Consider the following 14651-nt stretch of genomic DNA (forward strand, 5'->3'; position numbering starts at 1 on the left):
AAGGTTCGATTGTAGAAGAAATGAGTGACCTTGGAGTAGTAGGATTGCTAGATGTACCCTCCAAGGTGTTGGCCTCTTTAGAGAGAAAATGGAGAGACAATTCTCACCTATTTTCCCCAAAAATAAACCCATTTTTCACTTAATGAATATTTGGCTATAAAATCATTTATATAGTCACTTCTTTAAGTGACCTAAACAACCAAAACCCTAATTCATTTCATCATGGCTGGCCATTTAGGGGATTTTGGGCTTTTGGGCTTTAATGAATCTTCATTCATTAAATTGTCATACAACTTAAGTTAATGGGCTTGACGTTCGAAGCCCATTGGGCCTTAAGGTCCAAAACTATCCCGAAGTCTTTAACGAACTTATTCGTTTGATTAATTAACATATTAATTAATCCTTGCCATAAATAAATGATTAAACCATTTAATCATTCTTACTCATTTCTGTTTAATCTCCAATCTCCACCTTTCACGGTGTGCGATCCATTAGGTTCCTTTTAGCGAGGTAGTGGGCGATTAAAACCATTTTACATCGATTGTGAATTGAAACTATTTTCAATTCTCCCTTTAGTGATTATACACGTTTAGGGCTTCCACAAACCATGAGTGACACCTAGCAGCATATCATGGTTACCCAAGCTAATCAGAAGAGGTTAGAGAACCTATTCAGTTCGAGATTACAAATGCAATACGGTCCTTCTCTAATCTAATACTCTTGACCACATTGTTTGGTTTGATAGTTTATTTTCTCATGTCTACTATCCAATGTGTGTCTTGTGCTTATATGATTACCTTGAATGTGATTCGGAACGCATTCCCTAATCTCATTCATACTCTGGCCAGAGATTCAAATCATATCAGAGAGTATTCTCCCTCAAACGGTTTGAAGGTTAGAGATCCCTTGTTGCGCATTCATTTGTCTCCATAGCTAAGCGGCTTGACCCCAACGATGCCGTGGACACCCTCCTGGTGGGATGACTTTGACATAATCAAAGATCAAGGTCTTAATCACAAGACAACTATGATGCCTCAGGTCAAAGGACTACTTTGCATTATCCCAACCATGAGTTCTCATGTGACATGGAATATGAGAACTCTTCGTTGATCGCGTTCAGTGAACTCATTCTCTATTGAGCACCTACCGTACTTGTCTTGATGTCACACACACCAATGATTCGAGACTAATCACTCTCCCTGAGAGAAGACATAGTACGTACCGATCTTGACGGACTGTCAATGCCCAATTGGCAATCCTATGATCAGGAACGTTTAGGATGTGTCTACGAAAGAATGGTCTCAAGAATCTAACTTCATTAGATTACATTCTCTCAATCACAAATTCCTTGGACTTTATCGTTTAAGCATATAACATTTATATGAGACGGCTCAAACAATAATCTTTGCCCTTTATATGTTAAACTAGATTAGTTTAACATGTGAAATGTCCGTAAAGTATCATCACATGATTGGCTTTAGGGCACATTTCCAACAGGTGGCACGAAGATGAGTTCCTTTTTCACCTGGTTGGTGGCATAAGTGGCAAGTTGCCAAATGATATTAGAGTACGGGTTGTACATTTCATCACCTGGTTGGTGACATGAAGGAGAGTATGGGTTGTACATTTCATCACCTGGTTGATGGCATGAGTGGCAAGTTGTCAAATGATATTAGAGTACGGGTTGTACATTTCATCACCTAGTGGTGGCATGAAGATGAGTTCCTTCTTCACATTTCATCACCTGGTTGGTGAGAATAAGGGTAAGGTGTCAAGGCACATTGTAGCAAGTGTCGAAGACACAAAATATGTTGAACCCTTTCGAAGCACAATTAGCTTATGTATGGATGTGTTGGAATGTATGATGTTTATGTATGAATGTGTTGGAATGTATTATGTTTATGTATGAATGTGTTGGAATGTATAATGTTTATGTTGATTGATATGAGTGATGCTTATGAATGTTTTGCTATGCATAAAGGGATCCATGTTTTTGATATGTGAACCATGTTGGTTGTAACACGGAGTATCACATACTTTGTGTCAAAGTATGCATGTTGAAGCTCTGAATTAGAGTATAAGGATATGTCAGCATAAAGCAAGTGTTCCAGTGCTAGGAACGCAAAAGACTCAAAAGAAGTTGTCTGAATTCCCTCTTCTTTAAATATTTGCCAAATGGCTTATGTGACAAAAGATCTCAGGCGGTTGAAAGTCAAAACATTTGTAATGTGTATGCCTTCTTATAATAGCATTTCCTTCAGTACCTAGTCTTCCACTTTGAAAGAGTAAGGCTTGGCCCCATAGTCATAATAGTCGACTATACGTTCACCCCTGGTTGTCTTGATATGAACTTTTATCCTTCTTATTGTAATGGGCTTGCTGAGAGTAAAAATCTTTCCTCTTACCAAGAGACAGATACGTTTGGTGACTTAGCGAGTAGCTAAATGAGGCAGGAGATGATGCAATAAGTGTCTGAATGGTCAAGATCTCCTCACTTGGTAGAACTTGACTTCCACTTCCCACTTGTTGATAGGGGTTAACCATATGGGGGTTCCCTTGGTATGTCCTTGCTTCGGCGGACGCGTGGTTGTAAGCTTATGCCATCACCTCAGAGTAAGTTTTTCAAGTGTTGGCATTAATCATGTACTTGAAGAAACAATCACGTAGGACTGCCATGAAGGCCTTTAGGGCGGTCTTGTCATTTGCCTCAGGGCAGCGAGAATACTCATGGCTGAAGCGACCAGCATACTCTCTTAGTGACTCGTCTGGCTTCTGGCGAATAGTGTACAAGTCATCTGTAGAATGCAAGCGATCAGTCTGGAAGATGTGTTGAGAGACAAACAGTTTCCTCAGTTCCTCAAATGAGTTTACTGTCTCAGGTGGAAGATGACAATACCAGTTTAGAGCTCCGCCAGAGAGGGTGAAGGGGAAGAGAAGACATCGCTCTTCGTCAATAATCATCCGATATGCCATGGTAGACTCAAAAAGGTTAAGGTGTTCAATTGGGTCCTCCCTTCCAGTATAGAGTTGTAAACCAAGCTTTTGTTTTGTCTTCGCTTGAAGGGGGTGTCGAGGATCCTTCTTGTGAGAGGGCCAGGCCTGGGTTTGTTCCAGTCAGGTATCTCGGCCTTACGTTCGGCCTTCAACTTATTTACTTCTTCAAAGAGTTGTAGGACAAAGGGGTCTTGAGTGGAGTCATGTACCACTGGAATTTTCTTTCGTAAGTCTCTATCGCCTCTTGGAAGTAGGAAAGTTTAAGCAAGGGCGTGTGGTTTTTTCTTGGACTCGCCATACTGACTTCTAGGGCGAGTTTGTCGGAATACCTCAGAGTCCCATGTACCTTCATGTTCCTCTGGGACCGGTTGTTCCTTCCCTAGATTGGCAACTGGCCTGGGTCGTGGGAGGGGACCGAGTCTTTCAGAAACCCTTAGGTCATTGATCTTCGAGCATATGTGGAGGGGATTCTCTCGACGTTGCTTTAGGAAGTCTCGGCAGTAAGGATAAACGGTTTTCGATCCTTCCAACCCTTTTGCAATGAGGTATCTTCCTCCACTTCTCCTGCTTCGGGTCGAAGCATCTCGGTTGAGAGAAATCTCATGTTGATCAATATTTTGATGATTAGCTCGCTCCTCATCAGGGATATCCATGTCGAAGAGAGGTGACCCTCTATGTTATGGGGTACCCAAATGATGGTTTGGAATTTTTTGGTTTGGTTTGGAATTTTTAGGATTTTTTTCTAGCCCTAAGAATTATGCACGACCTTTTCGAAAACTATATAATGAATTATAAAAAAATGTTAAACAAACATGGACTGGAGGTCTTAAAATTCATTTAAATGAAAAATGGTAAATTTGGTTCATTTGAGATGCTAACCTTTCAAAATACGATACTAATCACATAAACACTTACACTTACACTTAACACTTACACTTAATCACATAAAACTAACAAAATTCTAATTAAAGCATGCAAATTTCCTTTATATGTAGTAATAAAATCTAGCACGATAAAAATCTAGCAACAATTCCGTAAAAAGAACATATATGTTACAAAATTGATTGAAAAAAAATATAACAGAAGTCTACTCAATTCTTGTTAAAGCATGCAAATTTCAATCTTTTGACCTCCTCTATTGGTATCAACAATATCTAACTACTTTCCTTTATATGTAGTAATAAAATTTTCTTATATGCTTTCATTATTGTTCCCTTTCCTACGTCATCGTTTCCCCGAATCTGTTTATTTCCAATCTAGCATTCCTTTACATGTCCACATATTTGCCTTCACTCCTCATTGCAAGTAAAAGCCAAAAAAGTAGAATTGCAATAAGCAGAAAAATCGAAGAAATCAAAGATTTACCTTAAATATGAAAAACGAATTTGATACAATAATAGGTTTCTTAGACCTTCCAACATATGTTACCATGGTCCTGCCGCGCCTATAACACAAACAAATAATATTTACAAATGAATATTAGATTTGAAAATCACTAAAAAAAAAGGGTTACCTTCTTCAAAACATATAGGACTGTAAGTCTGCAAACCATACCTCCAAAAAAGTTAAGAACCAAAAAAGCAGCATTGCCTCCAACACAGTTAAATCCCAAAGGAAGTTCAGTTAAATCAGTTTAAATGGAAAATGATTAGTCAAACTCATACAACTAAATGGAGGAAAAATCAAATCGTAATATACAAATTAATTATAGTCAGTTCCAAACTTCCAGAAGACCCTTGACATCTTAACTGTAGAAAGCAGATAGTGCGGTAAATTAAAATAAGATCCTTTAGAAGAAAAATTATTTTTTCTGGACTATAATAGTGAACTTTCATTTAATAAAAGCCAACATATGACTTTCATTTAAAAAAACGAAACTGAGATTCAAGTATTCAAAGTTACAATTCGTGCAGAATGGTAATCATACAATTAAAAAAAAATGGGCATGCAACACTAAAATACCTGTAATAGAAGCACACGAAGCGCTGGAAACTGGAATTTGCCTACTAAAAATCCAAATCAACTCCCCTGCAAAGCAACTAAACTATTTTCAGCAGTCTAATATGAACCTAAGTAAAAGAATTACAAAAACCCAACAATCAAAGGTCTCATTTACCTAAAAACAATTCGACAATTTTATTGTAAGTAATAAGAAAATCAAACATCACTCTATTCATATATCTATGAAGAATGCGGTCAACAATGACTCAATAATATATTACAGTCTTGGTAAGTATTATGGTTCCATGTATGGGCATTTTCGTATGCGATCTCGAAGCATATACAAACAAGTTTGACTGTTGGATCGTTGAAATTAGTTTCATAGAATTTGTATCACATCAAAACGATAGATTCACTAACACTTAGAGTTTATTTATACTTTCATTAAGTATAACATAAGATTTTGTGGTATCCACTAGTGTAAATATTTTAAATTGAAAATCGAATTCATTCATTGTATTCATATAGGGTCAATGAGTGTAGCTCTAAAAAAATCATGAAAATCAGAGTTAAAATAACCGTTAAATCATGATTTTTTGTTTTATAACCGTCGAAAAGTTTTGTTCCGTTATTTGATCTCTGAATGTTTGTTTTTTGCGATTTTTTGCTGACGCGATCTTGAAGCATATACAAACAAGTTTAACGTTGGATCGTTGAAATTAGTTTTGTGTATCCCATCAAGTTCAATGGTGTGTGTGTATATATATATATATATATTATGTAGATTTAAATCTATTTATTTTGTACGTATAATTATTATAGTTTTTAGGGGTATAAAATTTAATATATATATATATATATATAATTATTATAGTTAATATTTTGGGGATATAATTATTATAGTATATATAATTATTATAATTATTTTAGTTAATATTTTGCCGGTATAATTATTTTAGTTAATATTTTGGGGGGTATAATTATTATAGTTAATTTAATATATATATATATATATATATATATATATAATTATTATAGTTTTAAACTTTTTAGGGGTATAAAATTGTTAAATTAATATATATAATTATTATAGTATTTTTTAGGATTATTAAATTATTAAATTAATATTCTGCTTATCGTGTATCGTGTTACCCACGTGTATACCCGAACCAACCCGTTATCTTAACAGGTGCTTATCGGGTTATCCGATAACATCCGATTCATTATCATGTCGATCCGAACACCTGTTAATTTCGTGTCGGGTTATTGAATCGTGTCAGGAATTGCCAGACCTAGATGTTGATATAGCATGGTTGAGTTTATTGAGGAGGCCACGAAAGGGAGCCAAGAAATTCTGTTTTCTAACAGAGTCAGCAAGCAAAGTGAGATCTTGGGTGGCATCGTCATCTGAATCTGGAAGGCCATCTGGGACGGCTTCGAACCGGAAATCAGGCAAGCCATCTAGGGAGTCAGGTCCTAAAGATTTAAGAAACCGCTTGTGATTGAACTCCGCGTTGACAAAGGTAATATGAAAACCTCTACTGTGCAGGAGTTTTGCGAATTTAAGCATTGCCTTGATATGGCTTTGAGTCGGAACTGGAATGCAAACAGCGTGAGGCTTAGTAACTTCTGTTGTGGCATCCATTTTAGATTATGTGTTTGCATTGCAGTGCAGGTTATTCATAGTACTACTATGCTAGTAGTGAGCTACTTTTCAACATATATGTGGTTCAAGTTGAATGGTAGATTTTTTTGTAGTTGAATTTAGAGGGAATGTATGCGTTAAGATCGTAGGGAAGGTGCTTTAAGATAATTTGGTTAGTAATTTGCTTTCCAAGCAAAGCTGCCGACGATAAGTGACGCTGGACTTAGTGGCTTCTTCTGTTGTGTCATATAGCATTAAAGAATCACTTTAGCTTTTCTGTATCTTCTATATATATAAAGGGAGAGCCCCAGTTTGGTGAAACATTCCAAAATACCAAAAAGATCCTTATGTTTCCTTCACAATCAAAATCCAAAACATCCAAAAAAGGAGGACAAATTGGTAAAAAAAAAAGAAAAAACTGAATAAAAAATTGTATTAGAAAACAAAATAGATAAATAAATAAAGAAAAAAGAAAACAGAATTTTAAACCAATACACGGAGAAGGCACATGGGGAATAGATTGGAAACTGCTATGCTTCTTAACCGGGAACCGTTTTGCGGAAAGAGAGACAAACGTGAACGTGCAGAGTGGGGTTGAGGAGGAAAAGAAACACCTAATCGTGCAAAAAGAAGCAGTTTTGCTGGATGAGAGATATATAGAATGACACAAAGTAAGAACCTGAAAAGAAAAAACTGAAACAGTTTTGCAGGAAGAGAAGATGATACAAAAGCCATTGCTTGCTCATAAATTTGAAGAGAATTACAGGTTTGCTCTTCTTTAATTCCATGCAGTTGTTGGATCACCACACTCTTTTCATTCTTTCTGGTTTTTTTTTTCAATGGATCACACAATTTGGTTCTAAGATTAGCATATAGTTATGTTTTCTTATCTTGCAGATTTATGAACAAGGATTGGGTATTTCTCTCTGGTGATTCTGTGGGTGAAGCCGGTTTCCTTTCTCCACTTTTTACTGATTTATCATCTATGCCATATAATTGTTTGGGAGTTTATTGGAATTTAATTCAATTCCTCTGTGTTTCATTTTTCTTTGGCACGCTACCCACTTACGATTGAAATCAAATTCGTATGGTCAGATTTTTCGGGGATAACCTTTTCTCTTCGTCCCCTGCTCTAGATTTTCATGTTTTAATTGTCTCCTTTCTTTCTTTCTTTCTCTTTTTATGTTTCAGATAGTAACTATGGGTCCTCTATACAGAAAGAAAGTTATCCAGATAAACATAGCGAAGGGAAGTGACTACTTGATTTACATGGCATCTGGAAGCGGCAAGTCCAATATTTGGTTTGTTTGACATTTTATATTTTGTTTAATGTGTATAGTTTAATGAAATGCCTGAGAAAAACCATCATGATCATGATGCTTGGTAGACAATTTGTACTAAAAAAAATGTTTGACAAACGAAATCCTGAGCAAAAGATGTCTGCATTGAAAAAACCTGCTCTTTGCATTCCTTTTTTATAGAGAACTTCTTTGCATGGTTGGCTGCTTTTTCTAACTCTTCTGATTAGATGAATTGTACTCGCTTTACTCTTTGTAGATATAACATGAAATTAGACATACGCTTTATGCATGTATAAGTAAAAACTTAAAATGAAAAATTATCGTTTTTATAGCTTAATGTGGTTGTTCCTACTTTTTTAGGTTCCTTTGTGGTTCCAATGGATTAAAGTTTTAGCACAAACACCAGCTAAAATTTATTACATAGCTTTTTGCCTTTTAATTGGTGCTTTGGTTGAACCTGATGCAGGATTTCTTGCACTCTGTCATGATCAGAACCTCACCTTCAATTGAGTATGCCTACATGCCATTTGACAACACTCCAATTGTTATTGAACCATTTAATACGAGCATATTATGCAGCCGTAGGACAAGTTGCTTCTAATAAAGAAGGTTTTAACGGCTAATGGAGATACCGAGAAGATGTGATTGAACAAAGATAAAGTGCCCAACAATATTGTTGTCTTGCCTATTGTTTTGAAGAGAGCACAAGAGTGTCTTTCAAATATTGACAAATTAGACCCTCAAAACAAAATCATATGTTAGGACATGATAATACATGTTTTTTAATCTATCAAGATAAAGAGTAATATTTTTCTTAGTTTTATTCTTGGCGTGTGTTAAATATGACAAATGTGTAAGACGCCCGTTGTGCGCATGTTTAATAAAGCCTCTCACACGTAGTATATAGCCAATTAAAAGAGAACTGAATGTATTTATAAATCAAATAAAATAGAAATGGAGAAAAAAGAATACAACAAATGGAGGACATGTAGAACATAAAGCTTTTGTTTTCTTCTGTTCGTAGGCATCTGTATACACCTTTTCGTATTTGTGGAATGTCACAAAATTTGTATTCTATTTAGGTTCATTATGTTTATTAATTTTTTAGATAAATTTTTCCATGGAGCGTGCTCAAAGTCGTACAAGACAATGGCGTCAATCATTGAGTCCTGAAGAACGTCAAAGATATCTAGCTCGACGACGTCTAATAGCACAAGAAAAAAGACAACAAATTTTAACTCCAAGTGATGATCATACTATGACATCCCCCAGTAACATACAACAAGAAATTCCTGGTATTTATTGCATATTATTTTTTCTTAAACTCATAATTAAAAAAATTAAAAACATCTAATTTCTATTTTTTTTTAACTATGCAACAAGTAGGTCCCAGTAATATACAAGAACGAGTTCATTTGGCTAACTATGATGTTGAGGTCAACCCCAGTAATATACAACAACAAATTCCAGGTATTTATTTAAATTTCTTTATTTGTATTTGTTTCACACTATAAAAATTAGGTAATTTTTAGAACACTATTTTGTGCATTGAAATCTCATTTTATTCTTTTGTTCGTACTCTCATATTGATCTCAATGTTGTAGTTATTTTTAGTGGTAGTCTTACAAAATATTAGACCACAACTAAATATATTAAATATTAAACATTAATTTTTTAACTAATCATATTATAATGTGATGTATTTATTAGAACAAATTGAGCATGAAAGCGCGAGTTCAAGGGTTCTGTCAGATATCACAAATCGTGATGACCAAACTTCTGCTAGAATGCGTACTCATATAGGCCAATTGACACATTCGAATAGGTCACAAATATATGATGGGATGCTCTCAACTGTTCCCCATAATGGTGAGCTTAGTATATAATTCTATCTATATATAGATATACTATTAGTTACAAAGGAAATTCTTATACTGAGTGTTGGATATTCATGTACAAATATCAGAAGAAGAACATGCAACTAGAACCAATCGTCATGTGCGGCAAAGTAGAGGAAGAAGAAACCACAATTGTGCTAGAAATTATAATGAGAATCGGGGTATCCTAGGTTGCCGCTTACCTGCTCCAACCACATGTCCGTACTGCTATGCACGATTGTTTACTCGAGAAACTTTGAATATGTGTTGCTTGAAAGGAAGAGTTGCTTTACCCCTAATACAGTCTCTACCAGAAATGGTTGCTCTTTTCTCTGACCAAACAAATGAGGGTAGACACTTCAGGCAAAATATTCGAGCTTACAATCACGCATTTGCATTCACTTCAATGGGAGTACACGTGGATGAAAGAATAAATATTGGTGGCCGTGGGATTTACACATTTCGTGCTCAAGGTGCATTATATCATAAGATTGGTGGACTTTTACCACATGAAGGAAACAGACCGCGATTTTTACAAGCCTATATATATGACACTGAGCATGAAGTTGAAAACCGAATGTGTGAAAGTGAAGTTTTAGATAGATGTGTGGTTGAAAAGATACAACATAACCATAATCCTTTTGTTCATACATTGCGAAGCCTCGGACAACGCCAAGATTTGCCGAATTGCAAGTTGATCCTAAAAGAGCAACCAATAGATCGGCGTCAATATAGTCTACCATCAGCATCACAAGTTGCAGCAATTATAATAGATGGAGATGATGCCACCATTGCAAATGGAAGGGATATCGTGGTCGAGACAATTAGTGGAAGACTTTCTCACGTCCGAGACTATGTTGGATTTTATGATCCGTTACAGTATCCATTATTGCTACCTTACGGTACATATGGTTGGGATGTTAATAGTCGTGATGATGGTGGAAGAGCAATAACATGTTGCGACTATTATGCTTATATGTTACAGGTTTGTACTGATAACATAATTTACTTCCCAATATATACAACTGAATGATGATTCCCATATTAAAAGCAATATATGAAATTTGCTTCTGCAGATACGCCATAATGGATCATCACTTTTGCTTCGAGGTGGGCGTCTCTTGCAACAATATGCTGTAGATAACTACATTAAAATTGAATCACAAAAACTTCAATGGCTGCGTTCTAATCAAGCCACAGTTAGAGCGGATCTCTATAAAGGACTTCAAGACTCTTTAAATGCAGGTCAACACAATGCAGGTATATATATCATTTCAGTTATCGTTATTTAAAATATAACTTTGTTCAAAATCTGTACAATATATATAGTTAATTGAAAATAAAAAATTAACAGGTAGCATTGGGCGTAGAATTATTTTACCATCATCATTTGTTGGAAGCCCACGTGACATGTACCAATGATATCAAGATGCAATGACTCTGGTTCAAAGATTCAGAAAGCCAGATCTTTTTATTACCATGACATGTAACCCAAGTTGGGAAGAAATCAAAAGTGAATTACTCGCTGGACAAACTCCACAAGATCATCCTGACTTACTCACTAAAGTATTTCGTGCAAAACTTGAGCAACTAAAAGAAGACATCATTGAAAAGAGGGTACTGGGCAATGTTGTTGCCTACGCATACGTTATTGAGTTTCAGAAACGTGGTCTTCCACATGTGCATATGCTGGTGGTGTTAGATGAAAATGATAAGATCAATAACCCAGATGAGTATGACCGAATTGTTAGAGCTGAAATACCAAACGAAGACGTAGAGCCTCAACTTTACAATGTGGTGTTAAAGCATATGATTCCTGGCCCATGTGGGATTCATAATCCTCAATCTCCATGTATGAAAAATGGGAGATGTAAGAGAAAGTATCCCAAACCATTTGCACCAGTCACTGTTCAAGGGAATGATTCGTATCCAATTTATCAAAGGCGAGGAAATCGATTGCCCATCTTTCTTGATCGACAAGGAAACATAATGGTTGATAATAGTTGGGCCATTCCATATAATCCATGGTTGCTGTTAAGGTATGATTGTCATATCAATGTTGAAATTTGTGCAAGCATAAAAAGTGTCAAGTACTTATATAAGTATGTTTACAAAGGCCCAGATAGAGTGACAGTCAAAGTGCAATCACACCATGAATACGATGAAATAAAGCAGTTTCAGGATGCAAGATGGGTTTGCGCACCAGAGGCATTATGGAAGATATTCAAGTTCATTATTAATCGAATTTACCCATCTGTTGAGCGATTTCAAATACATCTTCCTAATATGCACCAAGTTCAGTTTCGTGCCGACGAGAGCATAATAAATATTCTACATGATGAGAGTACAAGAAAGATAATGTTAACTGAATTTTTTACACTTAATCATGTGGATGCAGAAGCGCGACGGTACGTATACATGGAAATCCCATCACATTACAGATGGATTCAAGCTCAAAGAAAGTGGTCTAAAAGAATGAATTGTAACAAGGTTATTGGACGAATATATGCAGTTTCACCTGCTGAAGGTGAAAAATTTTACCTTCGGATTCTTCTTAATCATGTTAGAGGACCAACATCTTTCACAAACTTGAGAACAGTTAATGGGGTTTTGCATCCAACATTTAAGCAGGCAGCAGAACAATGAGGTTTGTTAGAAAGAGATGACAGTATTCGACAATGTTTGCTAGAGGCCTCCACAATTCAAATGCCGTCGGCTTTAAGAAGATTATTCGTCACCATATTGGTATATTGTGCACCAATTGGTGTTCGAGGGTTATGGGATGAGTTCTATCCATTCATGATAGAAGATTATGTTTCCATGACTAACATAACTCCCACACTTGCTACCAACAGACTCTTGCGTGAGTTGAACATACTTTTGGTTCAATTTAATAAGAGTATAAACGAGTTTGATTTGCCCCAAATGACAAGAGGAAATGAATCAAGTTCAGGAATGACAAGATGTATTGAAGATGAGATATCCATAGGTATTCCACAACAAGATCTTGATGCAATTGAACGTTTAAATGATGACCAAAGAAGTGCGTTTAACATAATAATGGGTGCAGTTCAACGATCAGAGAATGCAACTTTTTTTGTGGATGGTCCTGGTGGAACTGGAAAAACTTACTTATATCGGGCATTGTTAGCAAGCTTGAGAAGGTTAGGGCACATAGTATTAGCAACAGCATCATCTGGAATAGCAGCTACGATATTTCCTGGTGGGAGGACAGCACATTCTAAATTCAAGATACTACTTAGTCTTGATGCATCATCGATATGTTCGATTGGTAAGCAATCTGATTTAGCAAAGCTAATACAAAAGGCAAAGGCAATTATTTGGGATGAAGCAACAATGACGCATCATCATGCATTTGAAGCACTCGATCGAACGTTCAGAGACCTAACAGATATTGACTTACCATTTGGGGGGAAAATAATGATATTTGGGGGAGATTTTTGACAAGTTCTTCCTGTTATCCGGAAAGGAACCAAGTCTAAACTAATCCAAGCAAGTGTTGTTAAGGCATCATTTTGGTCACAGGTAAAGATTTTAAAACTCAAACAAAACATGAGATCCATAAATGATCGTGAATTTTCAGAATTTTTACTTCGTGTTGGTGATGGGAATGAAGATGTTATTATGGATGATATGGTAAAACTACCTGAATGCATGGTGATACCATGGGAGAGTGAGCATTCCATTAATCAATTAATTGCCAAAATCTTCCCTACTTAGAGGATCATATGAATGATGCAACCTACATGGTGGAAAGGGCAGTGGTAACTCCTACAAATGAAGACGTTGATATGTTAAATGAAAAGATAATCAATATGTTTCCAGGTTTAGAAGAGACAATGTATTCATTTGATTCAGTTGAGGATGATGAAAGGAATTTGTATCAGCCAGAGTTCTTGAATTCAATCTCACTTGGTGGTTTGCCTCCGCACAAGTTAACTCTGAAAAGAGGTGCTCCAATCATGCTTTTAAGGAATATTGATCCGAAATTGGGATTGTGTAATGGTACAAGATTATTGTGTCGTGGTTCTTACCGAAATCTTATTGATGCTGAAATTCTAACTAGACAATTTGCCGGATCCAGAGTTTTCTTACCAAGAATCCCTCTCAAAAGTACTGATACTGCTGGGCTTCCATTTGAACTTACAAGAAAGCAGTTTCTAGTGAAACTAAGTTTCTCTATCACTATAAACAAATCTCAAGGTTAGACAATACCACATGTAGGCGTTTACCTTCCAGATCACGTCTTCAGTCACGGACAATTATATGTGGCTTTATCGAGGGAGGTCTCAAAGTCAACCACAACTGTGTTAGTAAAAAATGGCTCCATAGTCAGCCAACAAGGTGTATTTACACGGAATGTAGTATACAAAGAAGTCTTGCTTCATTCCAGCTAATTATGGTGATTCCTAATAGGTAACAACTTTATTAACGATAACATTTCAACATGCATTTCTCACTTATCATTTAACTCTTTTTATTTGATTTTTAATTTTCTCACTATTGTTTGTAGATTGGCAATGAAAATTTGAAGCGTTAATCAGGAACAAATGGGTGGAAATTGCAGCATTGATGTCAATTTTCATACCAAAAGAAACAGTGACATATAGACTTTATGGGTATTGTGAAAAATGTACATATTGTGATGTAGGTTTTATATTTTGACATTTAAGTTGTTTTGTATTTTGCTACGACTACTTAATGTTTTCATCTACTCTTTTTTTTATTCACATCTACTTACTATTGTTTATGAACTTTAGGTAGGTAGGAACTTGCATCCAAAATCTCATGTTGTTTGACAATTGCATGAATACCATTTAAATCATTACTTTACGCAAAGTAAAAATGAAAAACTTGATAACTTTTTAGGAT

The 14651-nt window shown here is 35.8% G+C and overlaps 2 protein-coding genes, 1 long non-coding RNA gene and 1 pseudogene across 4 annotated transcripts; 3 read left to right on the forward strand and 1 right to left on the reverse strand.

Annotated features, from left to right (window-relative positions):
- Window positions 1-6211: 6211 nt before the first annotated feature.
- LOC139187765 (7-deoxyloganetin glucosyltransferase-like) lies at window positions 6212-6580 on the reverse strand. The gene has a single exon (XM_070804346.1). It carries the CDS (start codon window positions 6578-6580, stop codon window positions 6212-6214), a length of 369 nt encoding a protein of 122 aa, XP_070660447.1.
- Window positions 6581-6780: 200 nt separating this feature from the next.
- Window positions 6781-8698, forward strand: LOC139188118 (uncharacterized). 2 transcript variants are annotated; one of them, XR_011571298.1, is made up of 4 exons: window positions 6781-7346; window positions 7478-7517; window positions 7772-7881; window positions 8348-8698. It is a non-coding gene; the product is annotated as an uncharacterized lncRNA (long non-coding RNA). The 2 variants fall into 2 exon arrangements; XR_011571297.1 differs by having other exon boundaries at window positions 7478-7881.
- A 2494-nt stretch (window positions 8699-11192) lies between these two features.
- On the forward strand, window positions 11193-12404 carry LOC139187766 (uncharacterized). Its single transcript, XM_070804347.1, has one exon. The coding sequence runs from the start codon at window positions 11193-11195 to the stop codon at window positions 12402-12404; it is 1212 nt and encodes a 403-aa protein (XP_070660448.1).
- A 23-nt stretch (window positions 12405-12427) lies between these two features.
- LOC103403619 (uncharacterized) lies at window positions 12428-14319 on the forward strand (annotated as a pseudogene).
- The last annotated feature ends 332 nt before the right edge of the window (window positions 14320-14651 follow it).

This window comes from Malus domestica, chromosome 09, assembly GCF_042453785.1.
Source record: "Malus domestica chromosome 09, GDT2T_hap1".
Lineage (NCBI taxonomy): Eukaryota > Viridiplantae > Streptophyta > Magnoliopsida > Rosales > Rosaceae > Malus > Malus domestica.

Coding starts and splice junctions, on each gene's coding strand:
- LOC139187765 (XM_070804346.1), bottom strand. CDS start 6,580: ATGGATGCCACAACAGAAGTTACTAAGCCTCACGCTGTTTGCATTCCA.
- LOC139187766 (XM_070804347.1), top strand. CDS start 11,193: ATGACTCTGGTTCAAAGATTCAGAAAGCCAGATCTTTTTATTACCATG.